Source organism: Lutjanus erythropterus, chromosome 3, assembly GCF_056507025.1.
Source record: "Lutjanus erythropterus isolate fLutEry1 chromosome 3, fLutEry1.hap2, whole genome shotgun sequence".
NCBI classification, from domain to species: Eukaryota; Metazoa; Chordata; class Actinopteri; order Lutjaniformes; family Lutjanidae; genus Lutjanus; species Lutjanus erythropterus.
Window position 1 is genome coordinate 44294437 of NC_139319.1, and position 26234 is coordinate 44320670.

General features: G+C 39.3%; 1 protein-coding gene across 2 annotated transcripts in view; it reads left to right on the forward strand.

The window, feature by feature from the left end:
- The window catches only part of tenm3 (teneurin transmembrane protein 3), a 417647-nt gene that overhangs the window by 267245 nt on the left and 124168 nt on the right, over positions 1-26234 (forward strand). For both annotated transcript variants that reach the window (XM_084747609.1, XM_084747617.1), the window contains 5 exons: positions 2131-2304; positions 6391-6455; positions 19298-19417; positions 23062-23145; positions 23710-23834. In XM_084747609.1, coding sequence (XP_084603735.1) covers positions 2131-2304; positions 6391-6455; positions 19298-19417; positions 23062-23145; positions 23710-23834 — 568 coding nt within the window. The remainder of the gene's footprint in view (positions 1-2130; positions 2305-6390; positions 6456-19297; positions 19418-23061; positions 23146-23709; positions 23835-26234) is intronic.

The following is a 26234-nucleotide window of genomic DNA, read 5'->3' on the forward strand; positions in this document are numbered from 1 at the left end:
TTAAACTTTTTTAGGTGTGTAAAATACATTTTGCTGCTGAGCCTGTCCATTAGTTTCTGTGCTGGTGCTCCTTTTCACTTTTCCAAACTGGGGTCATGCTGACCATCATCTACTGTAGGTAATACACTTCAAATAATCCAAACTATCCCTTTAATATCATTCCCAGTCAGGTGAAATATAGCATCTCATCTCGTTGTCTTCGGTTGTTGTCTGGTTGTGTTACTGATAGATTTTGATGAAAAGCTTAAAAATGTGTTTGTGCTTGAACTCACATACAAAACACAGTCATGCTCAGTGTCGTTGTGTCTCAGTAGTTCTGTTAGCCGTCTCTTTCTCTACTTATTCCGTCTCTCCCTTTTTAACTCCTGCTCCCTCTTTCCTCTGTCTTCTTCTTCTATCTCTCTCCTCACATCTTGCCTAAAGGCAGGTATTAATTGAAGGGCCCTTGTTATAATAGGTTCTAATTGTTAATCACACTGCCTTGTTAGAGAGCAGTCTGATTGTAATTACAGATGCTCGTTAGCTGGGGTTCTGTCATTAATTAGACATTGTGACCTTGGTAATTACTGCAGCCGTACATGTAGGTGCCACGGATTCTCTCGTTGTAATTTTCCAGCAGAAATTTTCAGCCTTTTTGGAAATTAAAAAAAACAACGCTTTCATGTGGACACTCACGTAAATGTCATCTAGTCCACTGTCCCTTGGTTGGCTTGTTTAAATGGGGTGATAACACATGAAGTGTCTTGTTTTGATAAAACCAGAAAGTAGCTATTTAACAGGATAAATTATACTGAGAGCTTATTGACATGCTTTTTTATTTCTAGTAGACCCCAAATTTCCAGTAGCCAAATTGCTTGTGTATGTTTTGTTGCTTATTATCGTCAGTATTTCCCTCCTTGACGAGGGCTTATTTCCTGAAGAAAAACAGCCTAATCACTTTTCTTGTCACTTCCTTGATAACCCTTTTCTTGTTATGTAACTAGTGAGTCAGCAACTTGAAACTTGCCTTCTAATATGTGGTTAAAGCAGTCGCTCTAATACTAATCTGTACAGTTCCATTCCTGCCTGACAAATATTGTTGACCCTGCAGTAGCGTGTTAATTTTCAGAATGAATTGTGGCTGAATTATGGATAATGAATGAGTTCAGGACTGGTGGCAGTAGGTGGTTATGCTTGAGTTAAGAGATGTAAAGAATAGAAAGAAAAAATGCATGCTTCATTAATCAAGTTAATGAACATAATAAAGCTTTGTCACCCCATCATGCACACACCTACGGTGCGCTAGTATGAAAACACATTGTGACTCATAGTGGTGAATGGTTGTGTGAGCTTATGAAAGTCACAGCTGTGTGATCTGTACAAAAACAGGACACTGGTGTATATGGAGTGTCGTGGTTTGGCTCATACCATGTCACTGGATATTTTTGGGATATTTTCCCTGTGATTTGTGCCACTTTCTACCATTTTCCATCTCTGTTTGGCTGTCTACAGAACAAGTGATTAACAAAAGTCTGCATGTTGGCGAATCGATGAAAGCAGTGAAAGTAGCCCATTTCAGCTCACTGTGCCTGTTCCTACTCTTCCTCCCTGTGAAGTTTAAAACTGTTCTGTTGATCGAACTGTGCAGAATGTGTCTGTCGATTAGACCGTTGCATGCAACACTTCGCATTTCCAATAACTTCTTCATAATAAAAGCATCTCAGCAGTTTGTCAATGGAAAGCTTTTAATGTGAAGCAGCAACAGCTGCTCTTAATACTAGGTGCTAGTGGGCAGAGACTGAATCTCATTGTATTTGGTACACTGTATGACTGGATATGTGACAATAAAATTGACCTTTTATCTTCAATGTCTTGGTGTCTATGGTGAATCATTAGAGTTAGATAATCAGATGACATTACTCAAGATTCGTAAACACGAACATGTTGTCTAGTTTTAGTGGCATATCCTCAGCACTTGTACGACTTAGGCCAGTAATCAAGATTGACACAATTACCTAACGCTGCCACCGGGGGGCAACAGTGTGTGACAATTATGTAATGCGGCTAATTACGTATGTATGTAAAGCCAGTGTCCCGTACTAATGTACCACAATTAACGTCTCTGTGTCTCTTTGTTCTCTCGCCCCGCAGGCACTTTCTCTTCAAGACAGGTACAGGCACCACCCCCCTCTTCTCCACGGCAACTCCTGGCTACACTATGGCAACAGGCTCAGTGTACTCCCCACCCACCAGGCCGTTGCCGAGGAACACCCTGTCCCGCTCTGCCTTCAAGTTCAAGAAATCCTCCAAGTACTGCTCATGGAGGTAAGACGGAAAGGAAAGACACTCATTCATCTGGTGTTTGCATAAAACCTGCACATATGACACAACACAAGAATAATCGGTCCTGGCTGAGAGGGGTTGTCAGTCGAAGTGGCGTTGGCCTTTTCCTCTTATGCAGTTTGTAACCATGGCTGGAACAGTATCCTACTTTTAGCTGAAGTTAGAATAAACTGCTGCTCAGGATGATTGTATGAAGTCATTCACAAGTACTGTGGCATGACTGTCAATCCAAGAAGCTAGGTTTTGGCCAGGTCATGTCGGCTGCCTGGGTGTATGCTTCATTATGTTGCTTGAATTGTATACTTTGCATTCAAGCAACATGTAACAGCAAACTAAACATGAGGCTCTACTTTGGCTGCTTTGTCCATAAAATGGCTGCTTTACTAGCCACACAAAATAGGTCTTATCCCAGTGAAAAGGTTCTTGATGTAACTCTTTGTTATTCAAACAAGCTTTTCGGAGACTTTTTTTCAGCGGATAAGCGTTTCTCAGTCAGTGGTTCTAGATAGCACCCTGTCACCCCACCTGGCTGGGGTGTTTGCAGCTGAGGCAGGACCTTTCTGTGCAGAGTCTGCATGTTCTCCTTGTGCCCGTGTGGCTTCTGTCCGGGTACTCCGGCTTCCTCCCACAGTCCAAAGACATGCAGCATGTTAGGTTAATTGGTGACTCTAAATTGCCCGATAAGTGTGAATGTGAGTGTGAGTGGTTGTCTGTCTATGTATCAGCCCTACGATGAACTGGACTTGTCCAAGGTGAACCCTGCCTCTAACCCAATGTCAGCTGGGATAGGTTCCAGCCCCCCGCGATCATTCAAGGATAAGTTTTTACGGACGATGAATGAATGAATGAGTGATAGGACAACACGTTCTCTCTCCCAACTTGTCAAACATGGCACTTTAGTCATTGGTCCCACACTTCAAACTATGCTGTAGGTATCCCTCTAGTTCCAGTTTTGCATATGCAGATTAGCAAATTAGTAGTAATAAGTGCTACTTCCAGGTAGACTTTCAAAATAAGGGCACAAAAGATACTTGGGTTTCATGGTTTGGTTCAAGTACATGACTTATTAAAAAGAGACTAAAAATGTTTACTTCTGTTTTCAGGCAGGACATGAGCCCTGGTCTCCTGGGTGAAAGTCCTGTATTTGTCACCTGACTTCAACAGTACAGTAAAACACAACTAGGGATGGGTAATAAGGTTTATACCATAAATAATATCTCCATATTTTTGGGCTGTTCCGTGGCATACAATGTATGTGTCAATATATGCATTTTACCAATACCATAAATTCTGAAATAGTGCCTGTATTGTGATAATATTGTAATGATGACAGTTGGTGCTTTCACAAAATATCAACAGATTTTTGCTAAATAATCATCAGTAATGTGAATATAATGACTAAGGAGGTAAAGACAAAAAAACAGCTAGATCAAGTTTAGAAAATGACATCACTTTACTGTAATGCAGACAGCACCGTCAATATAATATCGATATATTTTCCAGCCCTAAACATAACACGAGAGAAGCACTTCCAGAAATGAAGCCAGAGGAGAACCTACAGTGATATAGTTTGAAGCACGAGGGCACTGACCCAGCTGTTTGTATTCGACACACTGGGAGAGATAATGCACTGATAGGGATTTAATGTAAAGCTGGTATTTTCTGATGCTTTGACAGGATGGTGAAATCCATGCTGTAAGTGCACAATGAGAAAAAAGAAACAGAATTCAGTACAGTATATTCAGCCAGCTTTGTACATTATCAGAATACTATATATGGTGTAGTGACAGTGTATATGTACACATCCTATATCATTTTAAGTATGTCCTTCCTCTTTGGTTCCCTTTTTCACACAACTTTCTTTTCTTGAGTCCTTTCTTTCTGTCTCTCCTCACTCCTTTCTCTTATCTGTCATACCCCCTGCTCCTTAATATCTCTTACTCCAATTTCGAGGAGCCAGGAGCCATTTTGAAGTGTACAGCACGACTCGTTATTGCAGAACATAGAAAGAACGACATCCTAGCCTCCATCTAGTGGTTTTTGAACTTTCAGGAAATGAGACCTCTTGTCGCTCTCGCTGTAATTTAGTGAGATGTTAGTCACACTCCCAGGGTTCTAAAAGTATAGAATCACATAGGATACCAATGATTAAGCTAGTTACAGTAATCAAACATCCTGGTGGGCTGAGATTTACTAAATGCTAAAAGCTGGTTTGACACTATTTCTTCATGGCAGAAAAATAGCCCTGAGTAGCAGTTTTCAGCAGTCTGAAAAATGTGCTGTATTTCTATGAGATCTGAAATTTCGTATTTATTCCAGGCTTTAGATTGCCACTCATAAGTATAAAGTGGGAAGGACATATGAAGTCTTACACTGCGTTTTGTGTCTCCACATCCTGCTCTGTCATCTCATTTTACATCTTTTGGTGACCAGCAGACTACAGATTTGAAGTACAGCATGTACTGTCTTTATTTTGGTGTGCCCAACTCCAAGAGAGGGTTGACTTCATTCACTTTCAGGCGACTGAGACTATGTTTATCTGTCTTTTTAGCTTGCTAGTGGATGAAGCTAACATTGCTCAAAGGCAACGACAGATTGTGAAGGGAGGGGATATGAGCAACCTTTATAACATACTGTTGGAATCAGATTTTTAAAGGCAGTCAGCGAACAATCAATTAATACATTACTAGGATTTGACAGGTCATCCACAGTTAATGTGTGAACCAAACTATAGTTAGGAGGTCTGTGTTTTCTTTAGGCTCTTACCTGGTAACTTGCTTTAGCAGTGTGGGTTAACTCTCAGCTGTGGCAGCAAACATAACACAACACGTTGCTACAACTATTCTGCTGCACCCTGAGCTTCAGCTGCAGCCTGAGACTACAGTAACTTAACCACCATTAACACCATGCACCTGGCTGCAGCTACAGGCTACATGTTGCCACTTCTGAAACTCACAAACACACACAAACACACACACCAGAGAGACACTTCTCACAACAAACCTGCCAGACTATGTCACACACTGTGTCACGGGTTACATGGACCTGTGACATCAACAACAGTAGGTTTTAAAGCTTTACACATTTAAATTCTTAGCAGTGACTGCAGCCACAAAAGCTGCAGCCTGCTTACATCTAAAAGGATGTGAGACTTGCTGACAAGAGAATCCAGAGATTTTTGCTGTGTGTGACATCAGAGGGGCTTCAAACTTCAAAGATGACCCTTGAGAAATAAGTGATCCCCACAGCAGCAAGAGAGTAGTTGAGTAGTAGAGTAATTGTCTTTTTAACCTATCACATGGTTTTGTGGTAGATAGTAATAGTGTGCATAATGTTAGCTGTTTAATTCAGTCCTACAGCATTTCAGTACAATGTAACATGTTATATTATGTTTGCAAATGTCAGTGTTAGCACACTGAAATTGTACAGTTGTACAGTTATGTTGACCATAGTTATTGTGCATCTTTGCCACATTTCTGGAGAGTATCAGGGGATATGGAGAAGAGGTAATAAAGACAAACAAAGAAAAATCTGTAGAACAGTAATAAAATTAATGAAAATTGACAGGAGGAGGAATAAATACAAGAATTAATATGTGAAATGGTGACAAAAGAGGATGAAATAAAATGAGAAAGTATTAAAAATTGAAGAACAAATAAAATGGTAAATAAAATGTGGAAATTTGAAGATCAATAAAAAAGAATAGATAAATGTAAAAATATAAGGAGAAATGTAAGGAGATATTCAGAAAAACAGAACATTTTTCCACATTTGTGTTCTTATTCTTTACAGATTTATTATTTTTATGGTACACCTAACTCCATTTTCCACAGGACACATGACACAATAATATCTGCAATATTGATTTGAATTGAACCAGCCGTCATATAGATGTTACTTGTCACTTGCAAACGCATTGTGCAAGTTGGTAATACATCAAAAATGAAACAATTGTGAACCAAGAATAAATTGCAATAAATCTAGATAATGCTGCTTTGTATTGTGAAGGTTATTGGAGACTAACAAAAGCAACACAATAACAATCTTTTTGTCTTGTTTTGTTCTCAGGTGTACAGCCCTGAGTGCAGTAGGACTGTCTGTCCTGCTCTCTGTCCTGCTCTGTTACTGCATAGGTAAGACCACACACACACACACACACACACACACACATGCACACACGCACACACGCGCACACACACACACACACACACACACACACACACACACACACACACACACACACACACACACACATTCTATCTCTGTCGTGCTGTCTGTCTGTGTGTCTCAGACACACACACACACAAAGAAACACACACAGACACACATTTCAGAATCAATGCTGTGAATGTATACTCAGACATCAGTGTGAAGGGTTTGTTTGGCCCAGGAACAGGATGACAAATTAGACTTTTATTTCTGCTTCCCCTGATTTGTTCATTGTTAATCCGCCTCATCTCTCTTCCAATCTTGTCCAGCTTCCTTCCCTCTCCGGCTCACTCTGTATCAGCTGCTCTTGTACTCTTGTTGCTGCGTGCGTTGATTTTCGTTCTGTGGTACGAGCCCATCAGATAACCACACTGCCAGGGTTTGCTTTTCTGCAGGCCGTATTCCTCCCTCACCCCCTCCTTCCCTCACCACGTGTTCTCCAGGATGTGCTATAGGTGATGTGTGGGCTAATAGGTTGGGCAGATTGTACAGTAAATTGTAGCTGGAATGCACTTTCCAAACATGGTTTTAATATTACGGTAAGCTATGATGAATTGTTTGCAAGTGCACCATCAGGGTTTTAACAGCACTCCATCAGAATCAAGAAAATTATTCCATTACAACAACAATAACATTGATTTAGGACCTTAATCATGTGTTCATCAGAAGAAAGCTGCATGATGGTGATGACAGACAAATATGTACTTCATCACATTGTACAAATGCTTTGTACACAGCAGGACTTTTCTTCCATGGTGCTGAAAGACAGGAATCTTCTCAGAGTAATTACTCAGAGAGTACACTGTCAGGTTTATTTGGGTTTATGAAAACCTGACAAAGCCTGCAGTGAAATATGTTATTCTTACAGTAAAAGAAACTTCACATTCAGTATTTCTCTCTGATCATTTTTCTTTTTTTTATTCTTTTAAACATTCTGCTATGCTATACATGCTATAACAAGCATGTATGTTCTCAATCCCAGAACCTTAAAGGGACAGTTCCCCCCAAAATCAAAAATTAATATTTCTCCTTTTACCTGTGGTGGTATTTATCCATCAGATAATTTTGTTGTGAGTTACAGAGTTTTGGAGAAATTGCCTTCTCTCCATTATAATGGTACTAGATGACACTCAGCCCGTGGTGCTCAAAGAGCCAAAAAATACATTTGACAAACCTCGTTACTCAAGATAATCCACACAACTTGTGAGCCATTTCATGCAGGGACTGCTTTCTTTCTACCAAACTACACCTGCTAACCGTATCACGGTGCAGAAGGAAGCATACATCTACTCATGGATGAGAGGTTACAGATCAGTCGAGGAGGACGCCTTTTTTTTTTTTTTTTTTTTTTACTACATCTTGTGCTGTCTCAAGCATGAGCCTCTCATCCATGAGTAGATGCACACGTCCATCTGGGTGGTGATTCAGCTGGCAGATGAAGAAAGAAAACAGTTCCTACATGAAACAGCTCACAAGGTGCTGTTGAGTCTTTTAAATGGCTTTTTTGGCTGAGTGCCATCTAGTCTCATATCCCGTTATATTTGTACTTAGTTCCCTCCCATAGACATCTCTATCGCCAATGTCTCCAAAACTCTACTACTCACCCTGTGTATTTTTGATTTTGGGGTGAACTGTCCCTTTAATCTCTTTAGTAAAAGAATGGTACATTTGTAACACATATTCTAATGTTAAACTTTCCCTTTATACAATTTGTATAAACGAGGTGACCCTTTCTGTAACTGTGATTTTTATCCACCCAAGATACATTTTCATTAGGTCCAAAATGAACTGTGTGTCAATAGAAGTCTACATCATCCTACAATGTTAATATTTGTCATGTGTAATTAAAGATGTTGGCAGCTCTTAAATATGGTCATATGGTCAAGCTGCTGAATAGACAGAGTCTGAGTCTTCGACTGTCACATTAATATTGTGAATATCATTTATTCATTTAAAGTAACTGTAGTAAGTTTTGACTGTTGTATTACAGACATGATGTTTGTGATAGACTTGATTGTGCACTTTTTCACACTCATGTTAAGAGTGCGCCTGAAGTCATTAACCTCCTCCCCCTTGCGGGGCGCACCCGAGGCGTAGTGGAGCCCGTCCCATGAGGACGCTGCTGTGGTTCATGCGAGGCTTTTCAACTCTGACAAGAACACAATGCAGAATATGCACTGTTTCTGTTCACTCAAATCGGACCATTTTGGCTTTTGTGAAAATTTGAATTTGAAACTTGAAAATAAGCCCAACATATTCGTAAATGCAGGCTTCAGTCCAAAAGGAAAAACAAATTAGAGTTAGCCTTTAAATTCCAAGCGGAGCCCCAACATTTACAGCTCTAGTCATGAAAAACACATCAGTGCTTTTCCTTTTCCCCTACATCGCTCACAAACTGTCAGAGCAGTTTGCTCCTTGTTAGAATGTGTGCGAGCGATGCGTTTTTTAAAAAGCCCAGAGAGGAATAGGGAGGAAGGAATGATAGAACAAAAGAGTCAGAGGGGAGGAAGAGTGGTATTTTTTCTAAAGGTCATTGATTCCCACAATGAACAGAAGCAATTATGACTGGAGCTGAGATGGTCCTTGGACTTGAAGATCTCTTGCCTCAGGCTAGTCCGTGTGTGCGTGGGTAAATTTGTTGTTACATGCTCTGCTATATGTGTGTGTAGGTGTGTGTGTGTGTGTGTGTGTGTGTGTGTGTAACATGGGCTCCCTCTTGCAGGATGGTTAGAAAGATGTTTTTTCACTCAAAGCATCTGTTAAGAGTTTCACGGGGTTTTATGATTCACATACACATAAAGTGCTCTTGGCACACGCACGCATTAATCGGTGTCAGACAAATGGATGAGCACACGCACACAGATTCACCCTGCTATTCACACACTAGAGATTCACAAGAACACACAGGAACATATAAACACACACTGAGAAACAGCTTACACAGTGGTGCACAGGCGTACATGTTTTGATTGGTCCGTTAAACTTTGGTTCAGTAATTTGGACAGTCAGAGAACACAAACTGCAGCATACTAACTAACTCCAACCCCCAGAGTATCCAGAGTGGAGAGGCCAGCATTTGGAACTTAATGCTTAAAAATAAAATAAACAAAAAATATTAAATTGTCCACACCGCAAAGAAAGTCCTTAATGAAAGCACATACTCCACTTTAAAATGAGTGCATTGATTAAAAACAGATCAATCATGAAAAATAGAATAGTGTTTTATTGAAGAAAGCACACCAAAACAAAGAAGTCTTTCTCATATGACTGTTGAAAACTTTGTGTGTGCTTTAACTTTTCCATTATTGTACTTGCATTCCAACACATCCTCACCTACTGACCTAAACAATAGAATAGATTGATTCTCAATGACTCCCAAAATGACACATATGACAGTTGGAGACTCACGAAGACGTGAGGAGGTGGAGATGAGTATATTGTCAATCGCCGCTTGGTGGGTTGATGGTGGTCGATTTGATTGATTTTAACATATCGCCAAACCCTATAACTTTATATCATTTAAAACTTTAAGTACGTGAACATTGACTTTTGGTTTCATGGAATATGAACCGCAGTCTTCAGGGTCAAAGTTTTCTGTTTGTTAGAGCCATCCATCCACCTCACCTCCTCCATGTACAGACTTTCTTGCTCTTTATACTGCTCCTGTCATAATTACTACAGCCACTAAAGGTCACTGCTGGGTCACAAAAGCTTCAAAGTGCTGAGTGCTAACAGAAATATTATCCAGTCCTCTCTAGTCTACTTGTTGGCTTGACTTGTATGGAAAAAACAACTGTGGGTCCTTTTCTAAAAAGAGCCAAAATGTTAAATTAGCAGCACATGTACATAGTTACGTGCATATCTGATCTGAACAAGTCTGTGGCTTTGCTGATGCTCAGAACTTTGCTCCTTGCACCCACCACCGTTAAGTTCACATGCAGAACATGTGGAAACAGACCAGCTACTGCATACATGCTCCTGTGGCAATGCATATCCAAAATATATAAGGAGGATCCCAAGCTGCTGTTTTCCTTCTGTTACTGATTGTATGCGCAAGATTTTGTTAACAAAGACACACACGCACACACATAAAGCTTCCCTCTGTGACTAATTGAGCCAAGGTGTGCCCCATAAAACAAGGCCCTGCATCGAACAAATACTCAGCAGCTACAAGACCTGTTGCACCCCTATTCAGTAAACCCATTACTGAATGTCTCTATGTGTCTCCCACTGAGCTCTGCTGATTTTTAATGATTCTGTAGAATTCATTCACTGGGGTCTTTGTTGGTCCAGTACTTTTCACAAAAGATTCTTTTTCTTCACTTGCACTTCTCTAAAACCAGTTCATCTGATTATTCCCATAAGCGTGAGCTCAAATAAGTTAAAGAACGATGGTTCACCACCTGTTTCTATTATTATTTATTCGACCAATCTGCTGAATATAACTTTTGTGTATAATGTTTTTGTGATTATCAAAAAGAGAAGTACATCTTATTCTCGGTATTCTTTCTTGAATTATGATAATGTAATCTACCTTGTGTCTACTCCTGCTTGTACATTCCGTTCACCGGTAAATAAATTTGCACAAAATAGAATAGCTTTAACTGTTCTATGGTCTTTAACTTTATTCTGAAAGAAAAAGACATTATTGTAGAGCTGTGCTTTCCATGTCATCTTCTCACCTGTGCACACAAACAGCATCATAATAGCTGTTTTAAGATCAGCTAATATGCTTGAGGATGCTACCTGTGTGATGATGATGATTAAAGTCAGGAATATTGAGAGCTTGACAGACCTTGTTTCATGAAACAAGGGGTTGCATGGTATTCATAAGATCAGATTAATAAATAATGCATATTCTTTAAAAGTATTACAGATGTTTTCAAGAATTGTTTTGAAGGCTCTGGACACCTATGTAGGTTTTTTCACTCACTGTGGTTTATTAGACCACTGTTCAGGTTGACGTTGGGAAAAGCCTTGTGGGGAATTATTCATCTCTCTGTGTATTCAGAAGACAACATTACATTAAATTTCAGTGTCTTTAAAATTCTTGCTTTCTACAATGTCTGCACGTTGCATTTGCAGTGTGGTTAACCTTCCTATTATACCTCAATTTGAGCCTTTTCTTACTTTTTCTAACATAATGTCTGGTCAGTTTAACCTTAGCTCTCTTGTTCATAAATAGTGACACAGATACAAAATGAAAAGTGTCCTTGTTGTTGTGACAGGTTGAATTTCTTTCACTGGTTTTGATTGGTCTGTTAGAATGAGGTGTTACACATAAAAAAAAAAGGAAGCGAGTGTGTCTTTTATATTTATAGATTATAAGAAGTACAACTTGCATGTCATTTGCAGTTGTTTGCCAGCAGCAGTGTGGCTCTATGGATAGCTGCCAGTTTGTAGGTCAGTAGGTCCACCATTTTGGTCCAGACTGAAATATTTCCAACACAGTAACTGCTATGATGTAGCTATGTGATTGATTGGATGCATTGAAGTTAATGCAGACATTCATGATCCCCAGAGGATGAAGTTGTGTTGTGATGTTAGCATGATGACGTTAGCATTCAGCTCAAAGCACTGTTGTGCCTACATAGAGCCTCGCAGGGCTGCTCGCATGGCTGTAGACTTGTTTTCCTCTCTGTTTTCCCCTTGAAGGAGTTGGATCAACCAGTCAGCTTGCTTGACACTGTGCGCTTTTGACATTTACTTTTACACAAAACAAGAATATATATTCAGTGACAGTGACTTTATTAAAATAATAGAGGAATTGTCAAAATATCACAGTTTGTAAAACAAAAAAGGAAAGAAATATCTCTCTCTGACAAGCTATGAAACAATCTGAACATTTTGAAATGATTATTCGCTTGTTTGTGAGTGTATTTAAACAGCGCAGGTCAATTTGACCCATAATGCATCGGAATCAGCAAAAATTTCAGGAGGTCCCCAAGGGCTTTGACTGCTCTGTGGTTGTCAAAATTAGATTTGTCCATGTTAATTAAAATCACAGTTTATACAAAAGTCTGTGTAGAAAACTATTTACAAGATACATTTTTTGCCCTCCTCATAAATAGTAGGCCACTTAGTCATCCACACCTCTGTGATAATGAATCATTTTTATTCTTTTATTTTATTATTCTTTTATTCATCTTCTCACTACATAAAGGGCACAATACTTCCTGCACTGGCATTCAGCATCGGCAATGGACAGAAAGCATGAGGTGCAGAATCTTCCAATATGGATGTAATTTCACGGGACATGGCTGGAATAACTTGTCACTTTTCCGTGTAACAAATCAAAATGATGAAGGTGGAAGTCGACTGATTTGAACAGGTGCAGCAAAATACATGATGGAGATGACATCAGACAGTTTGACTTGTCATAGCAGGAAAAGCACTGGTGTAACTAATGTCATTATCCATTTAGGTATTCCCAGCTACTGTGTATGCTTCCTCATTAGACTTCAACACTTAAGTGGGACAGAGCCATCTTTAATGCTGTGAGTTACACTTACACTGTTCCTGCTAGGTCAAGTTGAAATGTCTGCTGTGACAAAGCTCTACTAAGCACTGTGTGCACACACTCACACTTGAGATAAACTCTAGTCAGCTAACATAGGTGAAAATACAGACAGTACACAAGCAATTCAGCAAATAATCGGTGCAGTTAGTCAGCATTTTGAGATATTCAGCATCAGTCGCTGCCTGCGCTCATGATGGGCTGAATGACAACAAATCTAATCTAAAACTGTTACTGGCTATTGTTAAATATATATTATGTTAGAATGAGGAGAATAATGCCGTTGAATGACATCACTTATGACATAATGAACTCTGCTCTAGGGCCGGGCGATATATATTGGCTTATAATAATAATAATAATATATATATATAACTAAAGATTAGAAATAATATCTTGATATTTTTAGGCTATTCCACAATATACACATTTTCTCTAACATAGCAGGCCATAATTTCTCAAATATTGCAAACATATGATGATATAGAATAGATTAGGGCTTGGCAAAATGGATCAAATGAAGTATCACAGTATTTACAACCAAATATCTTAATATCTATATTGCATCAATATTGTAGGGATGACTGTTGGTGCTTTCACAAAATATTAAGTGAGATTTTTGATCAGTAATCATTAGTAATGTGGATATAATGACTATATGGGTAAAGACAAATAATAGAACAGCTAGAACAGTCTGGTAAGTTCAGAAAATGACATCATGTTACTGTAATGCAGCCTTATTCTATATGACAATAGGATATAATACAAAATAATATTATCCAAAATCTTAGACAATGTCTTGTCTCATATCATGATATAACAATGTATTATCAATGTATTGCCCAGCCCTACCAGCCTTAAGATGGAATTATATATGACTTTTCTTTGTTTTGATATCAGCATTATACAGCGGCCATCAACCACCCTGCTCTATAAATATCAGCATTGGCATCAACAACTGAAAAACCCATGGACTACAACTGCACACATAGATGAGTAGGAGCTTTACATCATGTGATGGGAGCTTTTTTTTGCTCTGTCTGCATATTCTTCTTTGAGTCACCTGTGAATACAGCACTACAACTAAAAGACAAAAAAGAAGTGCAACAGTTTCCTCTGCCTCAACCTGTAAACAACATCTTATGCTCTTCAGACGTTCCTTCTCTTACAGTGGTGAATCAGCCTGCTGTAGTCCCTCTCACTGTGTGTCAGATCATCAAGACTGAACTAGGATCAGTTTGCTCTACTGAACGGACGCAGTGAAGGCTGACAGAGCACGCTAGGTTGTTGATTCCAGTCCTGCTTTGAACACAGTAGGAGAGTTTGTCTTCCATCGATCCAAGCAGTTGTCCTGCTGCAGGGATTTATTATTTTTTTATCAAAAAAAGCTTCCTCAGGATGGATCCCAGCAAATCATATTTATAAAGAACATTTTGCAATTACCATCCGCCTTAGTGCTATGATGGATGTATAGTTGATGACCTCCATGTAACAAGACTCTTATATGGTGGTGAAGTTTTCAGCCTGACTCTAGACTTTTTTTATCCTTAAATCCACAACTAAATTTCTCTGAAATGTTCAGTTAATTCCTAAATTTCCTAAAAAGGTTCTGTTAGGCAGAACCAGTCTTGTATGACTGTTACCATGGCCATTAATCCTCTTACTTTATCACACAGACACACACACACACACACACACACACAGACATACACACGCATGCAGGCTCCTGTCGATTAGCCAGCACTCTCCCATGACCCTTTGCTCCTGTCCTCACCAGGAGGGGTTGCGGGTAACAGGCTATCACAGCACGACTCTAATTTAATGAGGCAGAGAGGTGTGTATGTGTGTGCAGAATGGGTGTGTGTGTGTGCTGGGCGGGGCGTAGTCCACGGCAGGGGTTTCTCTCACTAAATGTTCCCAAGTTGGATCAGTAATTGGTCCTTGACACAACTCTCTAATATCTGCTGTGGACACATGATGAGTCCAGTCTCCAGTCCAGACTCCTCAAACCGACACAAACATGTTACTGCTTTTCTTATATTTTTTTCTGTCTGAGGGAAAAAGGATCTGAAAGGACATTAATTATAACACTAATCACTGTATCACTTATGTTGGTAGCGGTGTTCAAAGTGTTGTATCATTACTGTAAGCGGTGCCACCTAAAGGATCCTACAGGCCTCAGTGCAGAGAGCTCTGACAATTATTTCTATGTTAATAAGTTATGTGAGGTGTTTAAGCCCCTCTGGGGTCCAAAGCACAATTAAATTAGTTCAGCGTCCCACTATATAAACTGTGAAGTGCATCGTCATGCAGCAATCCCAAGTCAATTTTATAAAAACGTGGAAGTGATGCCTGGTAAATTAAGTGCTAAATGTACCCAGTGTTGGTTAACATCATTGTACTGTAAATGACAAAAGTGGAATTAGGGAGTGATGTGATACAGCGTAGAAAGGAACAAAACAAAGCTGGTACATCTGGGTGACAGAAGTTTTTACACAATTTTTACCATTTCTCACTCATAGTTGATGACATATTGACAGAATGCTGCGAGCATTTCAAGTTACATGAACATTACAGCTGTTTATGTGAGTCACTTATACTTGTATTTGTGGAGATATATATGCTTATATATGCTAGAGCAGTGGTTCCCAACCTTTTTTCCTTGGAGCCACCTCTACTTGTATGTAAGGAAAGCTGCACCCCCCAGGCCCACAAACACACATACCAAAAGGATAAAGGATAAATTCTAGATGAATTTGTTTCCATTCTTAGACCCTTCACCTTTTGTAAATTTCTTCTCTGTAAAAGCTTAACACATTTCCTTTTAACAACCCAACAGAGTAGCTTATACACAACTCATCCTCGCCAAAAGAACAATAATGATTCTTTATCACAGGGCTGATAAGTCACAGAGTTGTCACCTACTCAGAGACCAACTGTTTTTAATTGAGGACAAAGAAGTGTTTCTTTTGATATAGGTTTGTATAAAGATTTTTGTATAAACTGTGATTGTAGTGAAAGTGCAAATCTAATTTTGAGGACCTCAGAGCAGGCAAAGTCATTTCTGGTGCCCCCCTAAGAGGGGCTCAGACTCCAGGTTGAGAACCAATGTGCTAGATCATCATTTGATTTAGTTTTAATCATAGTCTTTTCATAGTCTTTCCACTAAAATTTAGTTTCAGCCATATTTGAGTCATCTGGATTGTTTTAGTTTGACTAGTTTTATTCAACTACATCTACAGTAGATTTAGTTGAATAAAATCTAATGGGTTTAGTTAAAGTGTAATCCATTATTTAAATGTTTCACTGGAATTTCCAAACTCATACTCCTAGAAGGAGCATTTAAAAACTTCTTGTATACTACATTATTTAATCAGTACAGGACAGCAGTGCTTTCTTTTAGCTTGTATTGTAATTCAAGTTTAGCAAAGACACACCAGCTCTGGTCACTTTGCGTCCCATTTTATCACATTTTAAAACCCTTTTAATAGTTAATTGCTCATTAGTCTTTATTTTAGCACCATCATCAGGACAATGTCTTGTCAGTTCCCATTAACTGAAACCTTAATTAGGAGCCAACCCAGAAACCAAGATGGCCAGGTTCAGATGTACAGTCATGGGGTTCTGTTCTGTTGCCACGCGGCTGCGTGTCAGCATGTCAAACACTCTGACAGCTCTGACGACACAGTTGTCTCAGGAGAAAATCTGTTTTACAGGTGAGACTGAGTGAAAACTGCCCAAGAAGAAAGAAGGAGAAGAAAGTGATTCTGCGCTTGTTGATCAGTGACATGCCATCTTCCTGCCACTGTTCTCTCTCTAAGTTTGGTCTATCAGTTTTGGATCCGGTTTAATTACAAGACTAATGTGAACTGGGTCTCACTATCTAGAGCTCCCCTGTGGATTTTCTTTTTAACTGTAGTGGAAACTGCCTATAATGGTCACAGTTACAGTTTGAGAGTCACAGTAATTGAGTAGTGTTCTTCTTGGATGTTTTCATACACAACAGCACATGGTGAAAAAAAGAAAGCATGGTGATTCATTTTTTTCTTTACTCCTTGCTGTTGCTGTGTACACATTGAAATTATAACTGGACAAATAAAGTCATTCTCACTCAATGAAAAGTCAGTCTATTCTAAGGTCATGACAAACTGACAAAAACGGGCCAACAAGATACAGCAGTGAGGGCCCACAAACCCACTGAGCAAAGATACATCATTTCTTCATCTTTATCTTCTTCATCTTTAGTATTTTACATTAAAATAAAGTGACCATTTTAAGGAAAATCCAGCATCTATCTAATTTTGGCAGATGTTATCATGATGCATTCTGTAAGTTTTCATGAGTTTCTTGATGTCAGGGTGCCCTCGTGTTTCCCATGTATTATCATTTTCTTTAGGTTTAAATTGCTGGGATCGTCTGGAAATTTGTGATGAGAGAATAAAAAATATTAAGAGTTTTTGACAAATCTAGCCTCCCTTTGATTTAAAGTGCCCCAGATACAAGCGTTTAAATGTTGAATGCATGCATTGGACCACCTTAGAGGTTTTGGAATGACCCGCTCACCAGATAGGGGCCCCAAGCCCAACACTTTGCATAGGGACCCCAAAAAGGCTAGACACGGCCCTGGAGAAAACAAACGGGTATGGTGAAAGCGCCTGTGGTCAAAGCTTGGTCAGGTAATGTCCCTTTGGGAGAGCCCTTGGTGAAGGAAAAGAAGCAAGGCTGTCCATTTCATGACTTTATGTTGATGTAATAAATATACAAACAGAAACTAGATGTTAATCTTCATGAGAGATTTTATAATCATCCACTTACACTGATTAATTTGACCTGGACCATCAGGATCTCTATAAAATGTTTCCACTGCGACATACAGTAATCTGTAGACCTCCACTTTACAGACGTTGCATTGAATATCATTTTTCAGTTTTTGCCTGAATCCAGCAGAATGAGAGTGGAAACTGAGCCATGCTGTGTGATATCGATATGTCAGTGTAAACCCAGACAACAGCCTTCAGTATTAAATTTCAGTTTATAATTACGTTATAGGCAAAGCAGAAAAACAAATTCCCCTTCTACTGCTTCATTTTGTAAAATGCCACATCAGCTCTGCAGCTCTTCATCAGACAGTCAGCATAATTCAGCAGACTCCATGCAGAATATAGGAGTGAATGAAAGTTTAAGGGGGGAGGTGTGACGCTGAATAGAAATGGGCTCCACGGGCGTGGACGTGACTCCTCTGTCTGCTTTACAACTATTTGACTGCTTTTTGGCCTCCGAAAAAATCTGCTTACATCTCAATTGAGATGCAAGAAGGAGTTAGATATAGAGGGAGCAGATGAGTTACAAGCCAAAGGGTGCACGCTCTCTCTCTCTCTCTCTCTCTCTCTCTCTCTCTCTCCCTCACACACACACACACACACACACATACTCAGACACATAGAAAAAGAGAGTAAACACGTAGGTGGTAGAGGTGAGAGTTACATTGTGTTATGTCAGATTAGCAGCCGGAGGCTTCTTTTGATGCTAACATGCTCTTCTATCTTTTCCTCGGCACTCTGTGTGTGTGCACGTGTGTGTGTGTGAGAGAGGGAAAGTTTCTAATCTCATTTTAATAGTTGTGTGTGGCTCTACATTTGTTTGTATGTGTTTCCATATGGGCTACTCTGTGTGTGTGTGTGTGTGTTTGTGTGTGTGTGTGTGTGCGATCTGCAGCTGCCCACTTCATTTTCCTGAGAGCATCATAAATGTTATTCAGATTTCTCAAACATAGTGGTAGTGCTCAGTATGGTCAACACAGCCCCAAGTGGACATGCAAACACACACACACAACCACACACACACTTGACTATAGCTATACAGTGAATACAGAAACTGACCAGATAGATGCATTTTAATTATGTTTTTTTCTTTGTTTTACTATTTTATCACCTAATCTTTCACATTTTTTCTCATCCTGGCATCATTTCCTATTTTAATTCCTCCCTCATTATCTTCTTTCTTTTTCTTCCATATTTCCATATTTCCCATATCCCCCATTACCTTTGTTGTTGGCCATTTCTCTCCTATTTATGTATTATCTTCCTTTTGTCTTTCTCTTCTCTGTCCTCCCTTTCACCCTCGTTGTATTCCTCTCCGTTCCCTTTCTGTCTCCTTTTCATTTTGCACACTGTATTAACCTCCATGTTCTCCTCTCTTGCTCTTCTGATTTTCTCACCCCTCCCGTCCTCTCCCTCCTCCTCTCTGCAGCTATGCACCTGTTTGGTCTAAACTGGCAGCTTCAGGAGAGCGAGGGATATGGAGCATTTGAAAATGGAGGAGGGGGACGAGATACAACTCCCAACACCTTCATGGTGTCTACAGACAATGGTGAGTGAAACACAGTTTTATCCTTCCTTCTGACTTTTTTTTCATATTATTTGTTCACAGATGTACAAAAGATATAACTATTTACATAAACAAGATGAAATGTGATGGAGAGGTATAAAGCTGTAACAATTAATAGAACAAAGACAGAACAAGTGAGGACAAGTGCGTAAAAAACTCAAACAGGATTAGACAATAGACAATAGACCAACACAAAGATAAGGGACAAATAAGTAGAGTAGAACAAAACAAATAGAAACAAAGCAACAAATAACATGAGCAGAACCCATATATGGCTGAAAGCTATGGGTGTGTATATGAAGTTGGGGTTTTGGGGTTTTTGTCCATATATGTTCGCATATGTTCCTCCTCCCTTCTTGTTTTGGAAAGACAGAAGGGAGAGAGGGATCAGCTTTTCTTGATCAAGAAAATAATCAAAAGAAAGGAGACAAAAATATTACAAGGATGGGAAAGAAAGAAAGAAAGAAAGAAAGAAAGAAAGAAAGAAAGAAAGAAAGAAAGAAAGAAAGAAAGAAAGAAAGAAAGAAAGAATGAAGGTGTTCATGAGGTGAGGCAGTAAGAAAAAAACATTGAGCCTCCAACTGAAATTAAGAAGTAACTCTAAGGCTTTCAGCATGCAGACAAATCAGATATATTTCTCAAATCAGATCTTAAAGACAGATTGTCCACACTGTTACATACAAGTGATCACATCAGATTTGTGTGTTCAGACATCACCAGCCTTTCTGCATCAGTTGCTGTGGTAACAACACAGCCCTCGGTAACTCCCAGCTCTTTACACCGGAGAAGCAAATTGAGAAAGCAAATAATCACACTGTCAAGTTGCAGAAGATTCTGTGTTGTCCTCTGTACAGCTTCGCTAGTAGCAGCGTGGATTCTGTGATGCCGTTGTTGTGTGTCACGTTGGGAGTGACGCAAAGGACATTTGATTTGCTTGTCCAGAGCGTCTGGATTGAGACATGTCTGTAGAAATCTGATTGGCTTCACATTTCAAACCTCCTCCAAACATGGCACTGATCCAATTTGTAAAAATTTTCTCATTTCATGAGTTTTCTTACTGTCCAGACTTTCTAAAATCAGTCTGGATTCAATCTTGAAGCCAAAAAGCAGATCATCATAATGCAGCACTGCAGACAACCTCCTGTTCCTTAAAAATTCAGTTAAACTCTTACACAGTTGTGAATTATATTCAGTGCCAATGCAGGTAGTAATATGACGCTGATTTACCAGAGGTTCAATCAATCCAAAATCAAATCAAAAATCAATCAGGTAGGGAACTACGTAAAAATATCCCTTTACCACCTTGTTGTATAATGATATATAAATCTTGTATCCATGTCTCCCTGTCATGAAGGTGAATCATACAAACTGTTTGACTATAATAGTGGAGGCTGGTTTCATATATATATATAGTGGGAGAACATATCCGCAGACTTCATTTGCACAGAACGATTTGCAATTACCGTATGCAGTCTGGTATGTATATTAAAATAACCGTGATATTCATGGTATTATGTTGCCTCTCGAAGGACTTTGCATAATAGATGTATTGAATATAATTCTTAGCAGAAATGGTTGCCAATAAACACACCCTCTCTCTGTCCTGTGAGATAATTTGAACATAATGGACTGAAATGAGCACATCCTTTCACAGTATAGCCTGCAGTGTTTACCTGACATTACCATCTGCCAGTCTCTGCACAGTATCAGAGGTTAGAGAGTTTCTGACAGACAAGGCTCTGTTTTCCTGAGGTGTGAGCTTCTGTCAGTCGTTCTCAGCACTAAAGAGAGTGTAAAGTAACATGAGCCGTGAAAAAATTTGCCTAGCCACCTTCAGTTCTGTGCAGTTGTTTTTTTTTTTATTATCAGTGTGATGTTTGAGTTTACCTTTGGACAAACAATTTTGTTGCACCTTAGTAAAGGCTTGATTCATTCTTCCCTTATTCTCTTATTCCAGTTGTCGTTTGCATAAGTTCCTCATTTTCTGTCTCTTTCTGTTGCTTTCTTGTTCTCTCAACCCCTCCTCCCTTAGCTCATCTCTTCTCTTTAGAAACACAAAGCAACAAAGTTATATGAAAGTGAAAGAGAAAGAGCACAATAGTGGTGACACACTGAATGTTAGAGAAAACTGTCTGAATATCTGGAGCAATGTGATCTAACAGCAGGTGAGCTTTCTGAAGAGATGAATGACACAAAAAAAAAAACTTAAAGGACACCGGTCAAGAACTGGGACGGCAACTCGCCCTTGTGGGTCCAACTGAGAGAAATTAAGAGCAGAATAAGAATCAAGAATGAAGACGTGGCAGAAATGAGGTCCTCAGTGTTACTCCTCAACTGCTTCTGCAGATGTTTGAAACAAAATGGTCTGCCCCTGCTATGATATTTGTGTGAGTGTCTGTGAGAGAGGGAGAACAGGAGTTCTATTACAAGCCCATTAATTACAGTAAAATTGAGAGAAAGAGAGTGGGCAGTGGTGTGTGTGTTGTGTTAGAAAGAAAGATTGATATGTGTGTCTTTGAGCTGCACTTGAAGACTCGTGTCATATGTTGCGGCTCATATTAGTGTAACGAATGCACCCAACGTCTAGTCTGCCATAAATATTACACACACGCACACACACATACACAGAGACATGTGAGTCAGTGTTGGTTTACTGGCCAGATGTCGGGACTTAAGCTGCTAAAGTGTAATGATATGAAGAAGAGAGGCCTCTGAAATTACAAGCTTTGAACAGCAGTGGAAACACTCCACAATAAAGGTTCACTCCCCAACTGAGATAACTGAGTCACATTTTCTAGTCGACCATGACCACAACTTGATAGATTAATATTAACTAAACTCACTGAAACTCATGCAAACACATGGATAAGACATCTCGATGACAATATGTCTCCCAGAGCCTTCATAGCGGTATGTGCGTCGGTAAGTTGTATTTTAAGGTCTTCCTTAAGATTGTCCCAATTCTGGTATACAGCTCGTAACCTTAAGGGAGACCTTAAAATACAACTTAGGACGCATGTAGCGCTACAATTTTTTCATACCTTTGTACCTTTCTGACATTTTATGGCGGTATATCGTATTATGGTGGTATTTGTATTAAACTGTATGTGTGAAATGGCTTTCGTCATAGCAACGTTCTTCACTATTGCCCCAGATGGGATCACCACACACACTCAGGAGCTCTGCTTCAGTCTTGAGAAGATGCAGCTTTCATTCGCTGACAAAACAGACGCATTCGCTGTCACCCTGTGCCACCATAGACAGTAGTTAGTCTGACGCTCGCCCTCTCTCACGCGCTCTAAAGTTACAAAGTCACACCAAAATGCTACTCTGAACAGTTGGTAGCAGTGTTTGTTAGTGTACCTTTATCATCAGGACTGAATCCAAAATGGTCCCAAACAGAGGCACTTTTATTCTTTTTTAGTAGTTATTCCTGTAACTTTATCCCCCAGATGCCATGTTTGTCTGTTCAGCTGCACAACTGCACCAAGACTGACCCCTAGTGGTGTGTGCTGTGCACTACAATACAGCATCTACCTATCAGTTTGTCAGAAAGAGGAGTGTCTGTATTTATGACAGTGATGAAAATCATACTGTTTATTTCTGTTACATTTCTCCCTCTGCAGGTAAGATGTTTCTTCTAGAGAACAACACCATAGACACAGGAGAAGTGGACGTGGGGAGACGAGCCATACAAGATGTGCCACCAGGTTAGTTACACACATTCATGTACATGTCTGTCATTCCTCTTTGCCACCCTGTGTGCAAAAGTGTAAAATCTGTCACACAACAGAGTGTACTTGCCAAAGTATGATACACTTAGCTGCGAGGTACATTTAGCTAAAACAGTCCTGCGATGAATTCATGAAGGTTTGTCATTGTCGGTTTTAAAGAAGTCTTGATTCAACTGTGTGATCATTCAGGAGGATGTAGTTTGTGCTGCCACTGTATTGTGTTATACTGACAGCCTAACTACCAAAAACATCTCTCTGTGTTGGATGTGTTAATTTAATGTGGGGCTTCCACAGACACCAGACAATTCATTTTAGTATAATAGTTCATGTTTTAGTAGAGCAAATCATTTTTTAATAACCTTGAGTTACAGTCATTTAGACTGTGAAGTTAACATGAAGAATATGCTTGCATTGTGAGTGTTACAGTATGTAAAGTTCATGACTTTTTTTATTTTGTTGTTGTGTGAGCATATTGATTTATATATGACACAAGGAGTGTTTAAAATGTTCACTTCTGCTTCTTTGTTGTTGTGCTTTAAGGTGTGTTTTGGAGGTCCCAGCTATACATTGACCAGCCGCAGTTCTTGAAATTCAACATCTCCGTCCAGAAAGATGCTCTTGTTGGGGTGTATGGACGCAAAGGCCTACCGCCCTCACACACACAGGTCGGTCTCACAAACACAGTTACATCCCACATTTATTTCTGCAGCTCACAAGGGGGGCTCATATAGACTGAGTGTTTACCTAGTTTGTCTAGCCTAAACACACTTTCAGACACGCACTCCTTGACATTAATCTGATGGTGATTTAAAATGTTTGAATTGAATGCTGTCAGATTAACATTTCTTTGAAAATAAATAATTCGTAGAGTGCTGTGTAAATGAGGCCATTTTAAGTTGTTGAGGAGATTCTTCTTATATCAGATGTGAGGAAAAATAAAATAAAAGCCTATACAACCATAGTAATAATCTGACCAGCACTCACTTTTAATTCTGGTAACTGTAGGAATGAAGACATGAATATCCAGGAAATTGCTCCACATACTGCAGGAGCACTGTTGGATATATAAAACAGGCTGATATCTAATAACATTCGATGGTGTTGATGTGGAAATGCATTTGTGGGTTCACTGCAAGAAGCTTGATTGAGTGTCCTTGCATTCACAATGGTCAATAATTAAGGCTCCAATGGTAAAATCAGCTTTAATTCCATCAGTGAAGAAGTCTGAGAGAGAATCGTGTCTTCCTTGCTATCATAACATTTTTACTTAGTGCTCTCTCTGCCTCTCTGTGAGTGTAAATGTGCCATCATGTCTGAATGAAGCCACAAGTTACATTAACATAAAAGACATGTCTGTATGACAAAATACCACCACTTTAACAGAGAGATGAAACCAGCAATGTTATACATCAGCACGCTCTCATTCCCAGGTTATCAAAAACTGATGTTCTGTCACGCCTCTGCACAAGCTACCCCTTAACATCTGCATGAGACGTGCTGGGCTTTCAAGTCACTGTACTGGGAGTACATCCTTGTTAGGTGACATAATACGAAGTGCGAGAAAGCCCACGTATGAAGGAGGTGGGGCGGACAGATGGTTCAAACAGACACAAAACTTTCACCAAGTTGTGTCACATGACTTATTACTTAAGTCATATTACATAGGTACTTATTTTAACCCAACCTTGACATGACGGTTTCATAACTTTAACCATGTGTTAAAGGGGTTTCTGGGAGCATCTCATGCAGATGCTAATATGAAGGATACCTTGTACGTCAACATAAGATACACAGGGCTGTGATAAAGATGTCAGTATTTGACAAGGATGAGAACAGGTTGTATGTATTCCATGTCTGAACAAGCCCCAGCTGTAAACCGTGAGAGACGCCCAACAGAGCCTTATCTGGAAAAGGAAAACAGAGGAAAGCTTGAACAAACCAGAGAGGAATCCACCTTCAGGACAGGACAGCATGAATTAGATGCCACGGCAACATGGGTGATGAAAAATGTGATACAGCAAAGAAATAGCTGCAGTTTGTTCGTAGAGTCTAAGTCAGCCCCGGAGTCTGATGCTAAATGTGTTGACGAGGGGATTTAACCAGCACAGAGGCTACATGGGTGTTTCCATCTGTGTCTCTAGGATGAAACCTTATCAAATCAGATCTGTGAGATCTCTGACATGTCATTTAAGAAAGACATCTTCAGCTACCCAGAATGCTCTTGTCTTTCTACTTTTAACAAACACCAAAAACACTGAAAAGATTCTGCCTCCCAAAATGTCAAAAAAAAAAATCCCTTTTGCAATTCTGCAAGTGTATCTGTCTGAAGTACTTCATGGATTCTTAGTTCATAATGAAGCAGATAAGCTTCTTACAAACCTAAACTATCCCTTTAATGACTACACTTACATTTCTGTGTGGTGAATCGTGTCTTCTATCAGGGGACTAATCCACTTATCTATAAAAGCCAGCCTCATACAATGCCATCCCTATCATAGCTCAATGTTAGCACTTTAGATAATAGACAAGTGTGTGTGTGTGTGTGTGTGTGTGTGTGTGTGTGTGTGTGTGTGTGTGTGTGTGTGTGTGTGTCCTTGTCATAACCTAATCCATCTAAGTTCCCATTATTATTTTTAGTAGCAGTAGTTTTTAAGACATGTCACCCTTATGTAACAATTATTTCAGCTGAGAAGAGAGTAAATCATTTTCTAGGTAATTTCTGGGTAATTTCTGGCCATATATAAAGCAAACATATAAAAAATATTATTTCTCCAAAATCTTATTTGTTTGTGTTTAGTAACATGTCACTTGTAATGGACTTTAAGTCAATATTTTCCACAAAAATCACATTACAAGGCATCAGTTTGGTAACAACAAATTTTCATTTTCTTTGCATTTCTATTTTATTCTTTCTCATTTGATGAATATATGAAAAAAATCTAAAACAAATTGTAAAGTTTGCCATTTTAACAAACTTTTTTAACAATAAAGAAGTACTTTATTTTAGTCAAAGCTCTGCTTGGTGGGTGAATCTTGATGGTGGAAATCACTCAAAACATGAACAT